We start from the raw sequence: 20131 nt of genomic DNA, 5'->3' as shown, positions 1-20131 counted from the left end.
ATTACTTCTGTGACTCTGCTTGTGTTCTTGTTGGAAACTTTTTGTTAAATTTTTATAGTATTTTGGGAAATAAGAAGTCAATAAATTTTATTAGGTATATACATACACCTTTTTTTTTCTTTTAACCTAGTCAGTGTTAGCTTCCCACATGGCAGACAGATATTGTAGTGCGATAGATAGATGTAAAAGAGTTTACAGTATTAAAAAAATAAACAGGTAGTGTTAATACACATAGGGATATATATAGTTGTATGAAGAATCACACTCCTTTATTTACATATGCTGAAGGGAACATATTTGTTAATGATGAATATAAGTGTAGGTAATTTTTGGATAGAGGAGTGTGGTGGAAAACGAATTTTATGTTAAGATAGGTTTGAGGCCGAGGCATTACTTCTGGCTCCTACCTCTAGAGAGGCTCTGAAAAGAGTAGCAGGAACTTAAGTTGCTTTGTGGTGGTTGTGGGGAATATGGGGGAATACATGGGAGTGAAATAATCAGAAGATTGGATACGAGAAATTTAAAAACTGTTTTTGGAAAATGAGGAGGAACATAAAGAACTGAATTTGTATAAGAATCTCTTGCAAACATTTGGAAGATACAGGTCAGCTTAGCAATATTTTGGGGAAATTTTTAACTGACAACCAGGGGAAATGTTTCTGTTTTTGCTAGGGCCTGGATAAATTAATAGGTGCTTTTTATGTCCAGGTAAATTAATAGGTGCTTTTTATGGTAATTATAGAGATTCAGAGCACCAAGAGGCATCAGTCAAGAGGGGGTTTCAGCAAAGGCCTTTTTTAGCACCTTGATGGAGCACTGTGTATACATCACATCCATCTACAATTTTCCCTTTGTCATTAGCTGTTCTGGCATGTAATATGCTTCCAGTAAATGCTAGCATATTTGTGTACCAGATAATAGAATGTGTAATAGTTTGAAATTCATTTCTCTAAAAAATATATGCAACAAGGTTTATTATTTACTTTTTCAAAAGTTCTGTATTTATTAATCGTAGTATGTGCCAGATGTTTCTGGAATATAAGAGAATCCTGGGATTATATAATAGAAATTGCCTTACAAAGGATAAATTGCCCTATAAGAGGAGAAAGACATTATTTACGTTCCTATTGAATTTGAATCAATTGTTTGCTGTGTTGCTGAAAAATAATGCCAAATACTTGTCCCTGAAGATATTAGAGAAAATTTAATCTAGAAACACTCAGATTTAGGTATTTGATGTGATAAGTGTTTGAAGTGGAAGTAATAAATATGAACTGTTTATTGAAAAGTTTTTTTCAGTGGTAATTAAGAAAATCCTAATCATAAGATTCCTAAGTAGTTAACAAGATGGTAAGTCTAATTCTTGGCAGCAGATGGTATTATACAGTGTTAGTGGGCTACAGCTATTGGTTTGTGATTAAGAGTTACCTGGCTTCAGTTCTCAGATGTTCTTTTCTGTATGAATTTACTGACCTAAGTGGTATTGCAGGATGGAAACTAGCTGTAAAGACTGCACATACGTTTTTCAGCTTTTCTTTTTCTTAGTGCTCTTATTTTATTAGGTTTCTAAACTACTTTCTACCTATAGCAATTGACTGGGGTGACAAAACAGACTTTGTCTGTTCCTCCAGTGGAGGTTTAAAGGGAGTCACGTTTGATGCATTTTGCCTGGCTTAACCAAATAGAGAAGAAAATGTACTTTTGTTTTTACCTAGATGATTTTTATGCTGAAATAACAGTTGTATTTGTATCTTTTCTCTCACTCAGTTACCAATTCACTGTGGCCTTTTCTTTTCATCCTTAGTGCCACTTTAATAGTTTATATTCTTCTTGTCTCATTTTCATTGCTGGGGATGAAACTCAGGGCCTTTGTACTGAGCTACAACCTTAGTCCTTTTTTAAAAAAATTAAGATAGGGTCTTACCAAGTTCTTAAGTTGCCTAGGTTTGACCTTGTGATCCTCTTGCCTCAACCCCTCAAAGCGCTAGGATTACAGGTGTGTGCCAGCATGCCCAGCTGTACTTTATATTCTATAATTTCCTGCATGGAATAATGTGATAGGTGTTTTTTGGTAATGAACATGTATCTCCAGATTAGAATAAAGTTGACACACATTACTAAGGAGATATGCAAATGGTACATAGCATATGAAAAGTTGCTGCACAGCATATGTTTCAGGGAAATGCAAAGTAAAACGATGAGATACATTACACATTATTAGTATGGACAAAATGTGGAACACTGGGCATATCAAATGCTGGTGAGGATGTAGAGCACCAGAAACTTTCTTTCTTTGCTGGTAGGAATGCAAAATGGTACAACCACTTTGGAAGGCACTTTGGAAGGCAGTTTTTTACAAAGCTAGATATAGCCTACCATATGATTTAGCAGTTGTGTTTCTTGATATTTATGCAAAAGCATTGGAAAATGACGTTTACACGAAAACCTGCACATGAGTATTTATAGCAGCTTTAGTCATATTGCAAAACTTGAAAGCAGTGGAGATGGCTTTCAGTAGGTGAATGGATAAATAAATGATGATATATCCAGACAATGAAATGTTATTGGTGCTTAAAAGAAATGACCTGTCAAGCCATGAAAAAACATGGAGAAATGTTAAGTGGATTTTATTAATTGAAAGAAACCAATCTGAAAAAACTAGATAAGATGATTAAAACATCCTGGAAAAGGGGTAATTAAGACAGTACGAAGATCAGCAGTTGCAAGGTCTAGGGGTATGGGCAGGGAGCAATGAATATATAGGCAAAGTGTAAAAGATTTTGGGAGCGAAACTTCTGTATGTGATAGAATGGAAAAAAGTTATGAATCTGCCTAAACCCATAAAATGTATAACATTTCGATTGAACTTTAGTGTGAACTGTGGACTCTGGGTGATAATGTGTCTGTGTAAGCACATCAATTATAACAAAGTATTAAATGAACCCGATTGTACATTAAAGAATTTATGCTACACACAATATTAGTGGTAATGTTTTTCTGTGACATCTTCCACTGCGGCAGTCTTACTTCAGAACCCTCGGAACCTTTTTTCAAGAACTGATTTTCCTTGTGCTGCCGTAATCGCCCCAGGCTGTCTTTACACAGTTCCATCCTGTTGCTACTGCACCCATACTTGCTAGTGTTTCTCTCTTCCCTGTGGGGAGTACTTTTGGCACACCAGAGGACAATTCTTTGTTGTTTGAGATTGGCTTGTGTTATAATTACTCAATGTCCTTGCCCCACCTCCTATCCACAGTCTGCCAGTAGCAGTGAGGAGGAGGTAAGCCAGAGGGGAAGGAAGGAGTAGGTTAGAACACTCCGAATGGAGACACAGTCTGCTAGCCAAATTGTACTATTTGTGGGTTCCAGAGCTCATTGTATTTCCTATATGAGTTTCTCTTGTCCCTTTTTCTAACTGCTCTTACTAAAATATAATTGCTATTTCATAAGGCCATAGGAGATGCAATTGCTTACATAGCAAGGTCGGGAAAATTATTTATTAGGTTTAGTACAGTATTAATATACATATCATAATGTTGACTATATAGAATGATAGTACATAGTAATGTGTAGTAATCAATGAAACTGGCTTAGTTGTTTATTTCATGGAGTCTTATTACTAGAATCTTCAATAATATTTGACAATCAATAGACTTTAGGCCCCCATGGGAACACTGAGTAGTTTTAAGCAGAAGTGTAATACTATTTAATTGCTACTGTGATAGCATAAAGAAACAAGGGGAGGATTTTTGTTCTTCTCTCGCTAGGTGCTAGGGATTGAACCCAGGTTGTCAAATGTTCTGCCTCTGAACTGTGTTCCCAGCATAGATTTCTAGGCCTCAGTCTTCATACTTCAAAGGAAATAAAATTTCCTGTGGAAAAAAGCATCACTCTTGCTGTATATTCAGCTCCCATCTTTTCTCCTGTTGCAATTTGGCAACAACACCAAACCCTAGAACAGTTTTATCATCTACTTTCTCCATTCCTTGGAGGTATGAACAGTTGAGTGCTGTCAAGATGTTACCATTTCTGCTGTTGTGCTTCTCAGCTTCCATTCTGTTTATCTTCCATTGTTACTGGATTGAGCATTCTATTATCAATCTGATTGGATTAGTCACCCCCTTGGAATCCCATAATGGTGTTTCATAATCTTCAGGGTAAAATTTCATATTCTATAGTGTGGCAAACAGCTTTTAGAGCTCTAGTGTCTTACCAATCTCTTAACCCAGGGATCCCCAGCCACTAGGCCACAGACCTATATCAGTCTGTGGCCTGGCCACACAACAGAAGGTGATTGGTTGGTGAGCAAGTAAAGCTGCGTCTGAATTTATAACTGTTCCCTAATGCTTGCATTACCACCTGACGCTCTGCCTCCTGTCAGATCAGCAGTGGCATTAGATTCTCATACCTTGAACCATACTGTGAATTACAAATTTAAGGGACCTGGGTGCTCTTTATGAGAGACTAATGCTTTTGATCTGAGGTAGAGCTGAGTTGGTGATGCTAGCCCTGGGCAGCAGCTGTAAATACAGATTAAGCTTAACAGAGATATTTAACTGTACAGAGACTGTAATAAATTAGTTGCTTTCAGAACCATGTCAAAACCCCGTCAGTGGGTATTAAACAACAAGTAAGCTGCATCTGGTGGTAGATTTTATAGTGGCAAGTGAGTTGATGTGCTTTACTTGTAAAGCTGAATCTGGTGGAAGAATTTAAGTCAGAATCTGACAGCTATTTTACTCCACGTGTGGTCTGCCCATTATGATTATGATTATGATTACTATTTTCACTACTTCAGTCTGCATCTCTTTCCCACACTGCCCATTTATGTGAGTCATAGTGTTGACAAGTTGACAAACTAACCCTAGCCAAAATGAATAAAAAGGCATCACTGGAGAACTTCTTCATAAAGGGGAAAAAATCCAAATAAGAGACAATAGAAGATTCTTGAGACTGCCAACAAAAAGAAAGCAGAATTAAAAAAAAATACCAAGAGTCCTACTTGAATTATGAGTTCATTGCAACAGATTATTCACATTCTTCAAGCCTGCTTATGTGATGACTGGCTATCCCATGAGGTCATGAAAGCTTCAAAACTGATTCTCCACTTGAGACCAGTGCCCTACATTAAAAACAACAAGCCTTTGAATTTTAAAAACCAAACCAAACTCCAAATCCAACCCAAACCAAAATGAGAATATGAAAAATACAGGCATTTATTGATTGCCAGCACTTTATCAAATATATCTGCACCGAGAAGATCATTCTTAATGGCTAACTGCATTTCTGAAGCTAAGAATTCCTTTACTATTGAGGAACCGTTGACCCTGTCTGCTGCTAAGTACATCTGTCATGAACTTTTGGGGAGAGGCCATTTAAAAAGTGGCTTGTGTTGCTGTTTTGACTAGCACTATAACTAGATAAATTGATGTGATAGACAAATTGATGAAATAGCAAATATTAATTATTGAGTCACTGTGGTGTGCAGTCTAGGTTGAGGAATCTACTGATGTTGACAATAAGGCTTTTTTTTGGGAGCAATATATTTTTCAGGAAGATGTGAATGAGGACGTTAGGTGCACTGTAGTTGCCAGCCAGCCTCTACAGCTGCAGAACTATTCAAGTCTTTGAATGATTACATGTCAGGAAAATTGAATTGGTCCTTTTGTGTTGGTATATGTGCAGATACAGTGACTGTCATGATTCACCTGCTTTCTAGTTTCATTACTCAGGTCAAAGAAGTCACTTGTGAATGTGAGTCTAGGTACCATGTTATCTAAAAAAAAATGCAGCTAGCTGAAAAATGTTACCGGAATGTAACATTTTATAGGATGTATTTGAAATAGTATTTTATAGTATTATAAACTATAATGTAGTATTATATACTATAACATAGTATTTTATAGGATGTACTTGAAATTGTCAACCATATTAATGTATATGCCTTTAACTTCTATTTGTGCAGCTGTGTGAGGAGGTGGATGCATAACACATATCTTATGGACAGAAGTGAGATGGCTTTCTAAAGGAAGATCACTGGCCAGAGTTTTTGAGTTATGAGAGTCAGACTAGAAATTTCTTTTAGAAAAGCAATCACCACAGTAGCACATTTCTTTGACACAGAGTGGGTTGCAAAATCTTATTCATGTGTTCATGTTGCAAAAGCTTATTCATGTGACATATTTAACTTGCTCTGTGAATGCAATCTTTCACTTCATGGGAGAACACACCTGTGTTGAGGTCAACAGATAAAGTGGCTGCATTCAAAACCAAACTGGAATTATGGGGGTGATGAGTGTACCCTGGGAGTTCTGATGTGTTTCAAACATTAGCAGAGACTGAGCTAGGACTTTCTTTTCCTTATTTGGCACATGATCACATACCTTAGCCTTCTTTCAAAAGTTCTAGCATTATTTTCCAACTATAAAGATCCCAAACTGGGAAAGAATGGATCTACAAGCCATTTGTGAATAAGACTGATGAATTGACTTTGTCCATGGTAGAAGATGATCAGGTGCTAGAGGTCACAAATGATGGTGGCCTTAACAGTATGTTTGGTGCTAATTCAAATCTGTATACATTCTAGATTAAAGTCAAAGTGGAATATCCTGAGATAGCCACAAAAGCATTGAAAACATGTTTCCATTTCCAACACCCTATCTTTGTGGAGCTGGGCTTTCTGCAGTGATAGCAACCAAAATGAGATTACAGAGTGTACTGGATATAAGCAGCATGTTTCAGGTGTCACTGTCTCACATTATTGCCGGTTTGGACCATTGCCTGAAGTCAAACAAGTTCAGGGCTCCCACTATTCTGCATTATGATGAGTATATGATAAAGTGAGTGTATAATAAAGTATATAATAAAATGAACAATAAATATGATGTGTTTGATTCATCTTGAAACCACTCTACTGCCCACCACATCCTTTTGGTACAAAAATCATCTTCTATGATATTGGTCCCTTGTGCCAAAAAAGTTGAGGACCACTGTTCTGCCCAATTTTTGTTTTTTATATATTCTCTATACTCTGTGTGTATCAAACGAGTTTCATTTCTCTGAATGTTCTGTATTTTTTTCATGTCACTGAACAAAGTGGTATTTCTTCTTTTAGGTGTGCGTTTCTCTCTTCTCTTTCCTAGTTTTGGGACAGAATATCTGACAGGCACAATTTAAAGGATGAGGGCTTTATTTGACCCATAGTTTTAGTGGGCTTAGCCAGTGCTTGGTCAGTTGGCTTCAGGTCTAACTAACTCCAAGGCGGAAAAGGCATGATGGAGGGGCATGGCAGAAGATAGCTGCTCAACCTGTGGCATCCTGGGGCAGAGAAGACAAGAATCCTTCCTTCCAGTCAGGCCTCTATTGGCTACCTCTTCCCACCACTCCTCACCTCTAGCAGCACATCTAGCTATGAACCTGTATCAGTGGATTAAACCAGTGGTGAATACAGTGCGCCAGTGATCCCTTTGCCTTCTGAAAGCCCTACCTCTGAACACATGAGACTTTTGTGTAATATTTTAAATCTAAATCATAACACTTATCAAGGTCATCAAAACTCCAAATAACTTTAAAATTCTAAATTTAAATTTGTCATTTCAAATTCTATACATTGACAAAACTTTTACTGACTTCTCTTTTCTAGGCTTGATTTAGATGTACTCATAACAGACTTAGGTCTTCATCTGTTTTATGCTGCTGTAATAACACAGACTAGGTAATTTATAAACAAGAGAAACCTACTTTTCACAGGCCTGGAGTTTGGGAAGTCCACGCTCAGGGATCTGATATCTGGGGAGGGTCTTTTTGCTGTATTATCTCATGGCAGAAGGGCAAGAGAAAATGGAGGAGAGAGGGAAAGGAAGAAGGAGAGAGAGCATGAATATGCAAGCAGTCAGACTTAGTCTTGAGCCCTTTTATGGTCAGAATTAATTTTTTCATGATTAACCCATTAGGCCTTACTTTCTAAAACTTGCATTTGGGATTGAGTTTTGGGGGATGCGTTTAAACCTCAGCATCCTACAACCTGTGTTCCCACTAGTATCTATGGATGTATTGTAGGAGGCTAAATGTCTGCTTTTTCACTAGACTGTGAGCTTTTTTTTGGAGCGTAAGTTACACTGTTATCTCTTAATTCCTAATATCTGAGACCACACTGACAGTATAGAAGCAAGTTTGTGATTTAGTTACTATATGAAGTAACCAGAAGTTACAGAGGCGTAAAATATTCCCAGCCAAGCCTTGGTTTTATGAACATGTGAGAATAAAGGAATGTGGTTTCTACTCTGTTCATAGCTTAACTGTGTGGACAAAATGATGTGTAAAGCAATTAGAGATTTAAAAAGCGCAGCATTAAGTGTGGTCTTAAAATGACTTTAAAATAAGGATATAATTAAAAGTGCCTTGACATTTTATATGGCTCATAACTGATTTTCTCCTTAGTAGGTACCATTACTAACACGCTTGTACTTTTTAGTTGTTTATCTTGTCATGTCTGTATTCCTCACTAAAATGTCTTATGCGGACTTTAATCTCTTTTGTTTATTATGGTATTTCTAGTGTCTAGCACATGGCAGGTGCCCACCAGGTATTTGTTGAATGGATAGAATGGAGTTGGGTTAATGAAGTGATCACTGGGAGGTGTATTTATGAAAGATTTTATGGTGACATTACACTTGAAAGTAAACTTCATGAGAGTACTTTATTATATAAGTTGTATATATATATATTTATTAGCAAAATAAGTTGTATGTAAAATTAGTTTTGCTGGAGACAATTGTATGTTGTATTGCAGATCTTTACACTATTTGTTATCTTAGTACTTGAGAGCTTATCTTTTACTTTGTGTCCATCACAATAATTACAAATGGATTTGAGCTCATAGCTATATCAAGATTCTGACGGTTTTGCAAATTAGGGATCATAATTGACTATAATGCCTACTAGTGCTTAGTCTTTAGCAAATCTTGGTCAGGTTTTAAATATTTGTGTGTGTGTGTGTGTATATGTATATATATACATACACACATATATGTGTATATATATATATATACATATATATGTATATATATATATACACACCACACATATACATGTCATGCATAGCTTGTAATTTCATTTTCTAGTTTCTTTGTTTTTTTGTTTGATTTTTTTGGTGATGTTGGGTATCCAATCCAGGGCCTCAGGCATGAGAGGCAAGCTCATTACCCCTGAGCTACATCTGGCCCATTTTCTTCTTTTATAGTTTCTTTTTTCATTTTCTTCCCTTCCACAACCAAAGAAGTTAAAATTAGATTTTGAATTAGAACTAAAAATGTTAAATTGCCAAAGTATAGTTTAGGCTGTAACTGGAACATGTAGGTAATATAGCTTCAGATTATTTTTTGGAAAATAAAATTTGTGTGTTTCAAGTGTAGGCCTCTTAACATTTTTTCCACGTAGGCATCAAACTAGATATTCTTTTATAGCTGCAGTAAAATCTTAAGCATTTGGTTAGGTGCTTTATTTTAGACTTCAGTTAATTAAGACCCAATGTCAAGTTATTTGTCCACAGTTAACTGATACCGATTAACTTATTACAAAGCCAGAATGATAGCCTAGATTTTAAACTATTGATGAAGAGATCAGCGAGACTGTGGCATTCCTTCTTTAGGCTAACCACATTAAACTTTACAGCCACTACTCTTTATAGAATAACATGTAATTCTGATAATATTTTAAAATGATATTATTTTAATGACCTAGTAGAATACTAGTAGTAAATTCCTGGAATTGGTCAGTCTACTAGTCTGCCAGGTAGAGTATGAGTGCAGCTTTGGTTCTTTGCCAGTTATATCAGTAGAAGGCTGCTTTCATCAATCTGAGTTTTAGACTTTGAAAAGCAGTTCATGCCTTCTAGTTAGTATTTGACAGCTTGAATTTGAAAATTCATACCTATTGCATAGAAAGAGGTGTAACCAGTAAGTGTATTTTAAGGAAAACATGAGGAATAAGATGTAAAAAAATCAGTCATTTTTTTCTGTTGAACCTTAAGAAGTTACATATTTTTATAAAAAGCCATACGGATAGACTCGAAGTATCTTAAATAGAAAAATGGAAGAAGATTAAGTGAATATTCTATATTTCCTTTTCAAGTTTGTTTGGTTATTTTGTAATACTTTCCTAGGACTTAAATTTTAATTAAACTGGATTATATAAAAATAGCTCCTTGTGCTCTTTGATTTTTTAGCTTTTTAAAAAATGTTGGAAAATAGTTTTGGGCAGAAGAATAGTAAATGTAATGGGCTAGAGGAGAGGAGATGGTTAAAGATGTGAAGACTTTAGAAACTTGAATTTAGAATTGGTGTAGCTTCTCATTGTAGTTGCCTAATGAAATTGGGTTATTTTTAGTCAGATACATTCATAAATTATGTTTTTGAAGCGAAGAATACTCTGTTAGACATTTAAAGCTTCGTGCTGTGACTTGGTCTGAAGTTTGTGTGGAGTTTTTGCATTTAAATTGTGTTCTGTAACTGTAGCCTGTATTTTGGTACGGCAACTAATTGCCCCTTGTTCTATTTCAGATCCGTGCATGTCCCTGAGTCCGCCATGCTTTACAGATGAAGATAGATTTAGTCTAGAAGCTCTTCAGACAATACATAAACAAATGGATGACGACAAAGATGGTGGAATTGAAGTAGATGAAAGTGATGAAGTAAGTGGAAAACTTCTCTGGTGTTCTTTTAGAACAGAATGACTTGTCTCTAGACTTAAAATTTCCCTTTATTTTGCATGTGACTCAACTCCATCTTCAATATCTGTAGCTTTTGTCTGTTTACATTTTACTGTTAGCCTATAAATTTAGTTTTTCTTGTCTTTTTCTTTCTTTGTATATAGGTCTTTCCAGTTTTGTAAAAATCTTCAGTCTCATGTTCCTTTTTTTTTTTTTTTTTTAAGTTTTTTGAGACGGTCTGGTCTCTCTGTATAGTTGAGGCTGGCCTTGAACTCAATATGTAGCCCGGACTGGCTTGAAACTCATGGTGATCCTCCTGTCTCAGATTCCTCAGTGCTGAAATTACAGGTGTACACCACCTGTAATGCAGAACAAGCCCAGCCAGTCCTGTATTTTTGGAATTCTTAAACATATATTCTAGTCTGTCAGTTATCTATTGTGGCTGTATGAAACACCCCAAAATTTAGTGGTTTAAACTGACAGCAGTTTATTATTTCGTTCAAGTGTGTGGGTTACTTTGGCTTGCTTAAGCATTTTTTTCTGTTCCCTTAAGTATGGGCTGAGGTCACCGTGCATTTGGGAGTTACTGGGGCTGGAATATCTAAGATGGCCATTTATCTTTCATGGTTTCCCTGTATGTTGGTCTCAATATTCAGGAATGTAGCTCAAAATTTATTACAGCATGACAGCTGGGTTCCAAGTGGTAATGTTCCAAGAAGGCAAATTCTCATGTACTAGTGCTTATCATGCCCGTGCTTGCCAGTGCTTTCTAATATCAAATTGGCCCAAACAAGTCTTTTGGCTAAGCTCAGAATTCTACGTGGGAGAGGATTATATGTGACAGAGAGTATTAGGAGGTCTGCTTCATTGGAGGCCATCAGTTTACTGTACCTACTGCCTTTAGTTTTTAAGTATTCCTTTCTCTGGTCTAGTTTTTCTCTTAGTTTCTTCAAGAGTTGTTTATTTAGTTTCTCCATAGAAGTTATATCTGTTCTAACCAAATCCCCTTTCATTTTTCAGGGTTCTTCAAGCTCTTTGTTGAATGCTTCTTTTTTGGTTTATGTAATATTAAATTATGTTATTATCTGATGTTCTGTAGCAGTAATGTCCTCTAATAATAATGGTATTTAACATGACATTTTCTGAAGATCATTTGATCTGATCATTTTACATTTTTTAAAGCAGAATCTCTTACCTGTTTTAAATCTCTCACTATTCAGTGGCACGTGTGCACCTACCTGTCTTCAAATTGTACTCTTCTAAATTAGGAGTTGGCAAAACTTTCTCTGAAGGACCAAATTACAGTTTGAAACATGTCTTCCAAAAACATGTTGAACATTTTCTTCCCATTTCCCAGTATCTGTTACACATGAAAATGTTCAAATGGAAAGGGAAACAGAGGAGGGGGGAGGTGAAAGGAAAGAAGGGAAAAGAAAAAGAACAGAAGGGAGAAAATGGAAACAAAGATTTTGTAAATGAGGGGAAGAGGGGCTGAAGGGAAGGGAAGGAAATGGAGAAAAAAAGAATCAATGTTATGTACAGTTACAAATTCCCTATGATCAGTGTGATCACTGATCACTATGTCTAAAATGTACCAATAAAATTAAAAAAAAACAAACAGAAACGTATATTGAATTCCTAACCCTCAGTAACACAGGCTGACCTTATTTAGAAATGGGGTCAGTACAGATGTAATTGGTTAAGATGAGCCCATACCCATGTAGGCTAGACCCTTAGTTCAATGTGACTGGTGTTCTTACAAGAGAGGAGAACACCGTGTGGGGCAGACATCCGGAAAGAGGACACCTATGTGACAACAAGGGTGGAGGTTGAGGAGTGCAGTTGCAAGGCAAGGAGTACCAAAGATTGCTGGTGACACCAGCAGCTAAGAGACAATCATAGGGCAGCTTCTCCCTTACAGTCATTGAACATGACCCTGGGGACATCTTTTAGCTTCCATATCTGTAAGAAATTAAATTTCTCTTCTTTCAAGCCACTCAGTTTGTGGTACTTTGTTATGACAGTTTTAGGAGAATACAAAAGGTAGTAAATATTTTGGGTTTTGTGGGCTATATTGTCTCCGATGGAAGTACTCAGTTTTGCTATTACATGAAAGCAGCTGTGGATCATATGTGAGCTGATGGGTATAGCGGCTTTTTAATAAAACTTCATTTACAAAGCAGACAGCAACTTTGATTTTTGTCTGTATGCCAACACCTGCTATAAATAAGACCATGTGTTATTAATTTTTTTTATTCATTTTTTTCCCTTTCACTGTTGCCCCTTATGTGCTTTGGTTATTTACTTGGTCTGCTGTAACCTAAGTGCTTATTTTCTTGTGCCCAGCTTCTAAGCTTTTCATGTCTAATCCATCATGATTATCACTTTGAAAGCATTTGCCTCAGCTGAGAAACTTGCAGTGCTCTCTAATTGCCTGTTAGATCAGATATTCACTCTTCTGTCTTATGTTTAATGTATCTGCATCAGTTGATTCTGATTCGCTAAGATGATTTCCTCTCATTGTGGTTAAAGTTCACTAATGACAAAATCACTTTCACTTTTAAGTAGACCAGTTAATTTCATTTGCTTTCAGAACTATGGGCTATATATTAACTCTAGCTTGGGTTGTGTCCAGTTTAAAAAATCTTTTAAATATTGGAGTTTATTAGTTATTAGGTTGAGTGAAATGAAATTGATATATTATCAGGAGCTTGACCATTAGGACCAATTTTTAAATTCATTCATTCATCCACTCATTTGTGGTAGTGGGGATTGAAGCCCCTTTACCCCAAGCTGTAGCCCCGGCCAACCTATTTTACTTTTTTGAGACAAGGTCTTTTTGAGTTGGCAGAGTAGTAAAGGGTGACCTTGAATTTGTGATCCTCCTGCCTCAGGTTCCCAGAGCACTGGAGTTACAGGAAGGCACCCATTTTATTATATTCTGTGGATAGTTCATTCCCTTAACATTATTTCCCTCCCTCTTTTCCTGCCTCCCTCCTTTTCATTCTTCCTTCCTTGCCCCTCTTTTTTTCCTTCCCTCTCCTTCTTCTCTTTCTCTCTGCCCCACTCTTCTTCTTCTTCCTCTTCTCCACCCTTTCCTCCCTTGGTCTTTCCCTTCCACATACAGACAAAACACACACACACACACACACATACACACACACACACACACACACACCACACAAACAACTATATTATTATTTTCCCAAGATTGTTTAAATGGTTTGTTTAGTTGCAAATTTGGATACTTGATTGAGCACTAAATATATCAGTTCTTTATAAAGGGGTAAATTGTTCTCTAATCTAAATGGATTTCCTAAAATTATTGTTGTATATTTTCTTGGTCACTTACAGTATGGCTGTTTTAGCTCTGTCAAATTCCATATCATTTTTCTTTACATGGTGGCCAGTGTAATAATGACACCATCCCCACACATAAGAGTAGAGCTCTCATGCCCCTCTTATCTTCCGGGATCACACTTCCTATATCACCATCATGACAGATTTCAATGTGAGTTTTGTTTGTTCTTGTTTAGTTTTGTTTTTTTAAGACAGGGTCTTTCTGTGTAGTTCAGGCTGGCCTTGACTCACTAGCCCAGGCTGGCCTCAAATTTGCTGTGATCCTCCTGCCTCAGCCTTCCAAGAGCTGGGTTTACAGATGTGTGCCACCACGCCTGGCTCAACATAAATTTTGGAGTGGACAGCCATTCAAATCATAGCATATCATAATTATGCTAAAATTATAAAAGTGCTAATACTTGAAACAAACAGAAGAAATTCACTTTTGCTGAATAATTAGAAATACTTTTAAAGGAATGAGTAAAACTGTGCATAGTATGTAGACAGAAAGTTATTCAGTAAGTTTTGGCAGATATTTGATGACTTACTAGAATATTTAATTACTTCTAGAACTGTAAGGTAGTTAATCTTTTCAATTCATGAGATTTTAAGTGCACATGTACAAAATATTTTCACTGTGTGAAACAGAGTTAAGTAAAATGATGCAGAGCTCAGAAAAAGAGAAAACTGGCAATAGAAGGACCATTAGTTTTTATCACTAATGTTGGAAGTGGCATACTGTGACTTTTATTGTATCCTACTTGCGAGAAATGAGACACTAGGTCCAGAAAAAGTTTACTTCAGTGATCTTTTATTGAGCATCTATTGGCTACTAGGTAGTGTGTGAATTGCTGTTATTGTAAACCTAGACATAGACACATGGTGTGCCTATGACCAGTCATTTCATGGAAAACGTACACATTGACTTGTTCTGAGAGAACTGAGATGGGCAAAGAATCAAAAGTATGTAAGAGATTAGAAATAGAAAAGACACAAGAAAGTACCACATTGAGGTTGGATTGATCCATGGATATCAAGAAAGTGAGGCACCAAATTGATGAAAGCATGAAGGCACTAGTGGACAGAGCTAGTAATCTCTGTGTCCCAGGTGTATTTATGCAGGAATAGCATGGACCAGCTCTCTTCTGGTCTATAGAGCTCCTTTGGAGAGTCAGTAGAAGCTATTCCCTGAAATTCTTAACATTTTCATATCCGCTCTTACGAAAACATTTTACTTAAATGTAAATATCAAGGGGAGTTCAGAAAGTTAGCGGAAATGTTATCCCATTATGGTGCAAATTATGGATACTTAGGTATTGAAGTAAATTTCCATAGATTTGATGCAATGTAGAGATGGGTGTGGTTCAAATACAGTGCTTCAGATAATGTTGTTAAATCACTTAATTCTTATAGCAGTAAAGAAAAAAACTTCCCGGAGGCCAAAAATTGCTCTCATAACCTATAATTCTCTAAAGTAGTTATCATGACTTGTATTAGTAAGATTTTGAGTATGCACTGTTAAATTTTAAAGTAAATAGATCTATTTAGGAAGTATATATGTGTACTACACAGTTATGTATGCACACACACAAATTATTGTACCAATTTTATGTCTTAAACTATTTACAGAAATATAACTTAAAAATGAAATAAGATTAAATATAAGTGGTCTGGACAACTCAATTTGGAGACCACTGCACTAATGAATTGTAAAGCAGGATCATGTTATAAATTATACAATCTGATTTTTTTTTATGAAAATAGGTTATGGAGACATTGCTAACGTTATTCTTTTTAAATTTCTACTCTGCTGTGTACGTTTCTTAACCATACTGCACATCAGTTATTGATACTCTCATGATCGGTAGTATGCTTTTTCATTACTGAAATAAGCTCTGATGCCTCCAATAAATTTATTCATTTATACTAGTTTAGAAAAAAAGGCAGACTAGGTGAGGCAGAAAATACAATATATGCCATTTTGAGTAGGAAAGACACAATTAAAGTCTATTTTTTAAAAAAAATCCTTTTCCCATAAATTGTCCCTCTGACTGTTTTAGTTACAAAGTCAGCTAATTTTAAAATGTACTTTGTATTAGGAGTGTGTCTAGTTATTGGTCTGTAGAGACCCTAGAAGTAGCATTTACAGTATCTTTAAATAGAAGTCTGGAAGAAAAAACTTTCAGAGAGGTGGACAGGATCTCTTAGGGTATGCTCAAGGTATTTTGGTGAGACAGTATGCTCAAGGTGGACAGGATCTCTTAGGGTATGCTCAAGGTGTTTTGGTGAGCTGTAAGATATCAAGAAACTTGACATCAAGAAGATATCAAGAAACTTGATATCTTACAGCTCACCAAAATCTATTAAGCATCAAATATTTGTTTGCCATTTTGGCTTCTGCTTGTACATAACTACAGTTTAAAATATCCAAAATGATATTGGGGCTGTATACATGCTTTGGAAGCAATGCAGAAAAATGATGAGATAATCTGACACTTTGTATTTAGCTTCCAGAGTGAAAGAAGGAAGGAAGGAAGGAAGGAACAAAGGAAGGAAGGGAGGGATAAATAGGATAGATAGTGATCTTTGCAGCCATGCTCTTGGGTCTCAGAATAAAGAAGAGGATGAAAGGGGAGTCAGCACAGTGCAGAGAAACTGCTCCCTAAGGAGTACATTGAAGTGTGCTCCCTGGACAAGCACATTAGCTTCTTAGGAACACTTTTTAGAAATGCAAATTCTTAGGTCCTAATCCTACCCTGCTGAATAAGAAACTTGGTGGTGGTATCTAGCAATCTATTTAGCAAGTCCGCTGAATGATTATGGTGTCTGATGAAGTTTGAGGGCCACTTGATTAAACCTTTACAAGGTTTAATAGGTAGTAGATGGAAGTTCTTTATCTTGACCTTTTAAAACTACATATTATACTTACAAATCTTATTTTCTTATGACTGGATCTGTGAAAAGTGGTTCATGACATACTGTAATAAATCTTACAGTTACTTTTGTATTGTGCTTTTATTAACAATTTTTTTTTATTAATAGTTCTTGTAATCTCTAGCACAGTATTTGTTTTGGGCCACTGTGATGACCTTACACAAAATACTATTTCTGGGTCTGTGCTTTATGATCTTATTTTTGCCCACGTTCTACTTTAAACATTTCTTTCTGGGCTTGGTAGGGAGTCATGGATATGCAGTTACTATCAGGCAGGTTTATGTGTATGCTTTTCTTGGGAAGGGATCATTTGCTTTTGTTAGAGTAAAATAGTTTTATAACTTACATCAGTGATGACGATCCTTTTAGAACTTTCATTGATAAACAACCTGCTGTGGCAAGCATGCCGTAGGTTTACCACCACTGACCTAGATAGTTGAGAAGCATATATAAGTTATTGAGACATCTTAAGAAGACATCTCATTATTTTATAGTTGTACCTAGAATATTTAATTTGTGATTTTTCTATCCTGCCTCAGTGTTTATTTAGTTGAGTATTCAGGCTCTTGCTTTGATGACTGTAGTATTTATTTACTGAAATCCCTTTTTTTCTTACCTTTTCTATTTGTTTACCAACTGTTGCTGAGATATGTTTCTACTCATGGCATTTTGAAAATCTAATTTTCTCAGAATGTTGCTAGTCATGTATCAGCTTGTCTCTCAAAACAACCACCACAGAAACCAGAAGACTGCTCTTACCTCGCAGTTTAGATTGTCTCATCTCTCTCTACCCCATAATTCTGATTTATTATAGAACGTTCTCTCTTTATGAGGTTACCTTCATCATAGACCATTTAAGAAGCACCACACAAACTACATTACAGTGTTTAAGTTACTAGCTCATCTCAAACACCTGATTAGTCCATATGTAATTGACCTATGAAGTAGCAATGGTGCTTCTTAAATGATGTACTTAAAATGATAAGTAAGCACTCTTAAATGCAACCTATTAAGAAACTGGAAATCAGAGACCTGAGTATGCAGAAACTAAAAACTTTTGGAATCATTTTATGGCATCGCAGAGCATTGAAATATTTTGTATCTTTTGCCATTGTCTAGAAGTTAGCACAGTTCCTGCTTCAACTAGTAGGTCTTTTATCTGTCTCTCAAATTGTTTCAGCTTTCCTTAGTCAGGTCACATGTTAATTATATATTTTCATTAAAAAATAAATTGTCATTCCTGTTCCATTAATGTTTAGTTTACCTTAACAAGCATTTCATATTCAGCACTGCTACAGACTGAAAGGGGGCAGAGGAGTAGGAGTATGAATCAGGATTGTGCATCTGGACTTCTCTACTTTGGTTCTAGCCTGACTGTACTGCCAGTCCTGCTCCTCTCCTCCCCTCTTTCCCTGAGCATTTTCAGGATAACAGCATGGTATTGCATTTATGTAATATATTTATTTGAGAGTTTAGCACATTTGACATATTGTCTCATCTCTTAAAAGATGTCTGAATTTGGGTGGGTACAGAACCTATTTATTCCATTTTTCTTTGGGTACTAGGAGTTGAACTCAGGACCTTGTGCTTGCCAGGTAGGCGCTGTGCCGCTAAGCTGTATCCCTGGCCCCTGTTTATTCCATTTCACAGATGAATTAGATGCAGTTCTGTCTTATGGTAAGATTTAACACTGTTAGTTTTATATTATTGTTATTATAGGTAAAAGTTACCACATAATTCATCATTTAAGCGGGCATACATGTAAGAATGAAAGCTGGTGCTATTAATAATTATGCCAAGACTGGGCCAAGGACCCCTATACTTACCCTCATCATATGCCTTAACATAGTTTGCTTTCTGTTATACTTTCTCCCTCTCTCTGTCTCTCTCTCTCTCTTTTTTTTTGGTACTGGGAATCGAACTCACAACCTCGTGCTTGCCAGGCAGGCACTGTGCCCACTGAGCTGTTTCCCCAGCTCCCTTACCTTTATCTCTGTCTTGCTCCCTCACTAAATTGTTAATTGCTTTTAAGTATTGTGTCAACATTTCTGCTATTAATAAAACTCATATAAATTACATTTTAGTTTGTCACTCTGAGTGTTTCAATATTGTGTAGCGTGTTTTCTAGTAACATGAGGGACACAATGAGAAACTTTCTTTTCTTAGTGTTAGGGGATTATATATTTTTGTTCTCTAGAAATAATATAGTTGGAAAATATTTTTATATTAAAATAATGCACATTGATCCTTTCATTGATTTTAGAATTTTTTTGTTTTTCTTTATTTTTATTTTGAAGAATAAAAGAAGGAAAACACATAAACAAACATTTACAAAATAGCATAAAGAATTAAAAAGCATTAGCCCCCCAAATTCAAAGACCCAATCCAAAAATGGGCAGCTGAGATGAAACACACTTCTCAGATAAAGAAATACAAATGGCAAATCAATACATGAGAAAATGTTCAACATCATTAGTCATTTGAGAAATGCAAATTAAAATAACATTGAGATTCCATCTCATCCCAGTTAGAATTCTTTTTAGTGGTAGTAAGTTTCTTGGCTTTTCCCAATTTTTCTCAGATTATCCCTTCCTCTCCTTTCTTCCCTTTCTTCCTTCTTTTTATTTCTCTCAATTTTATAGATATATAATTGATAAATAAAAATTTTATATGTAAGCATATAACATTATGATTTAATGTATGTATACATTGTAAAATGAGTGCCACGAGTTAAGGTAATTAACACATCCATCATCTCAGATAAGAGAGGATATGCCTTTTCAGTTAGAGGATAGGTATTGTGTACTGATGACTATAGGAAATAATGATATCGTATACTTGAATTTGCTAAGGAACCAGATCTCAAGTATTCTCACTACACACACACACACACACACACACACACACACACACACAGGAGGGAAAAGGTGAAGGAATAACTAAAAACAAAAAAAGAACAAAACAAAAACTAGAAACAATGTTCATACTTGCATAAAAACAACAATCAAGAAAAAGAAAAAGGTCAAACAAAGGAAGAAAAGAAGAAGAAAAAAATATTTACCACAGGACATTGCTCTGTTGTTACATAGACAGTATGGGCAGACAGAGCCCAGATCCATGTTGATTTATCCTAACAAGCCTGCAGTGGAT

At 35.9% G+C, this 20131-nt stretch overlaps 1 protein-coding gene across 1 annotated transcript in view; it reads left to right on the top strand.

Moving 5' to 3' along the window:
• The window catches only part of Stim2 (stromal interaction molecule 2), a gene marked incomplete in the record, with an annotated part of 143506 nt that overhangs the window by 48069 nt on the left and 75306 nt on the right, over positions 1–20131 (top strand). The window contains 1 exon segment of the mRNA XM_013518101.1: positions 10560–10690. Coding sequence (XP_013373555.1) covers positions 10560–10690 — 131 coding nt within the window.

Source organism: Chinchilla lanigera, unplaced genomic scaffold (assembly GCF_000276665.1).
Source record: "Chinchilla lanigera isolate Chin_1 unplaced genomic scaffold, ChiLan1.0 scaffold00042, whole genome shotgun sequence".
Taxonomy (NCBI): Eukaryota; Metazoa; Chordata; class Mammalia; order Rodentia; family Chinchillidae; genus Chinchilla; species Chinchilla lanigera.
The sequence above is the reverse complement of the archived record's forward strand: the minus strand, read 5'-3'. Positions and strand labels throughout refer to the sequence as shown.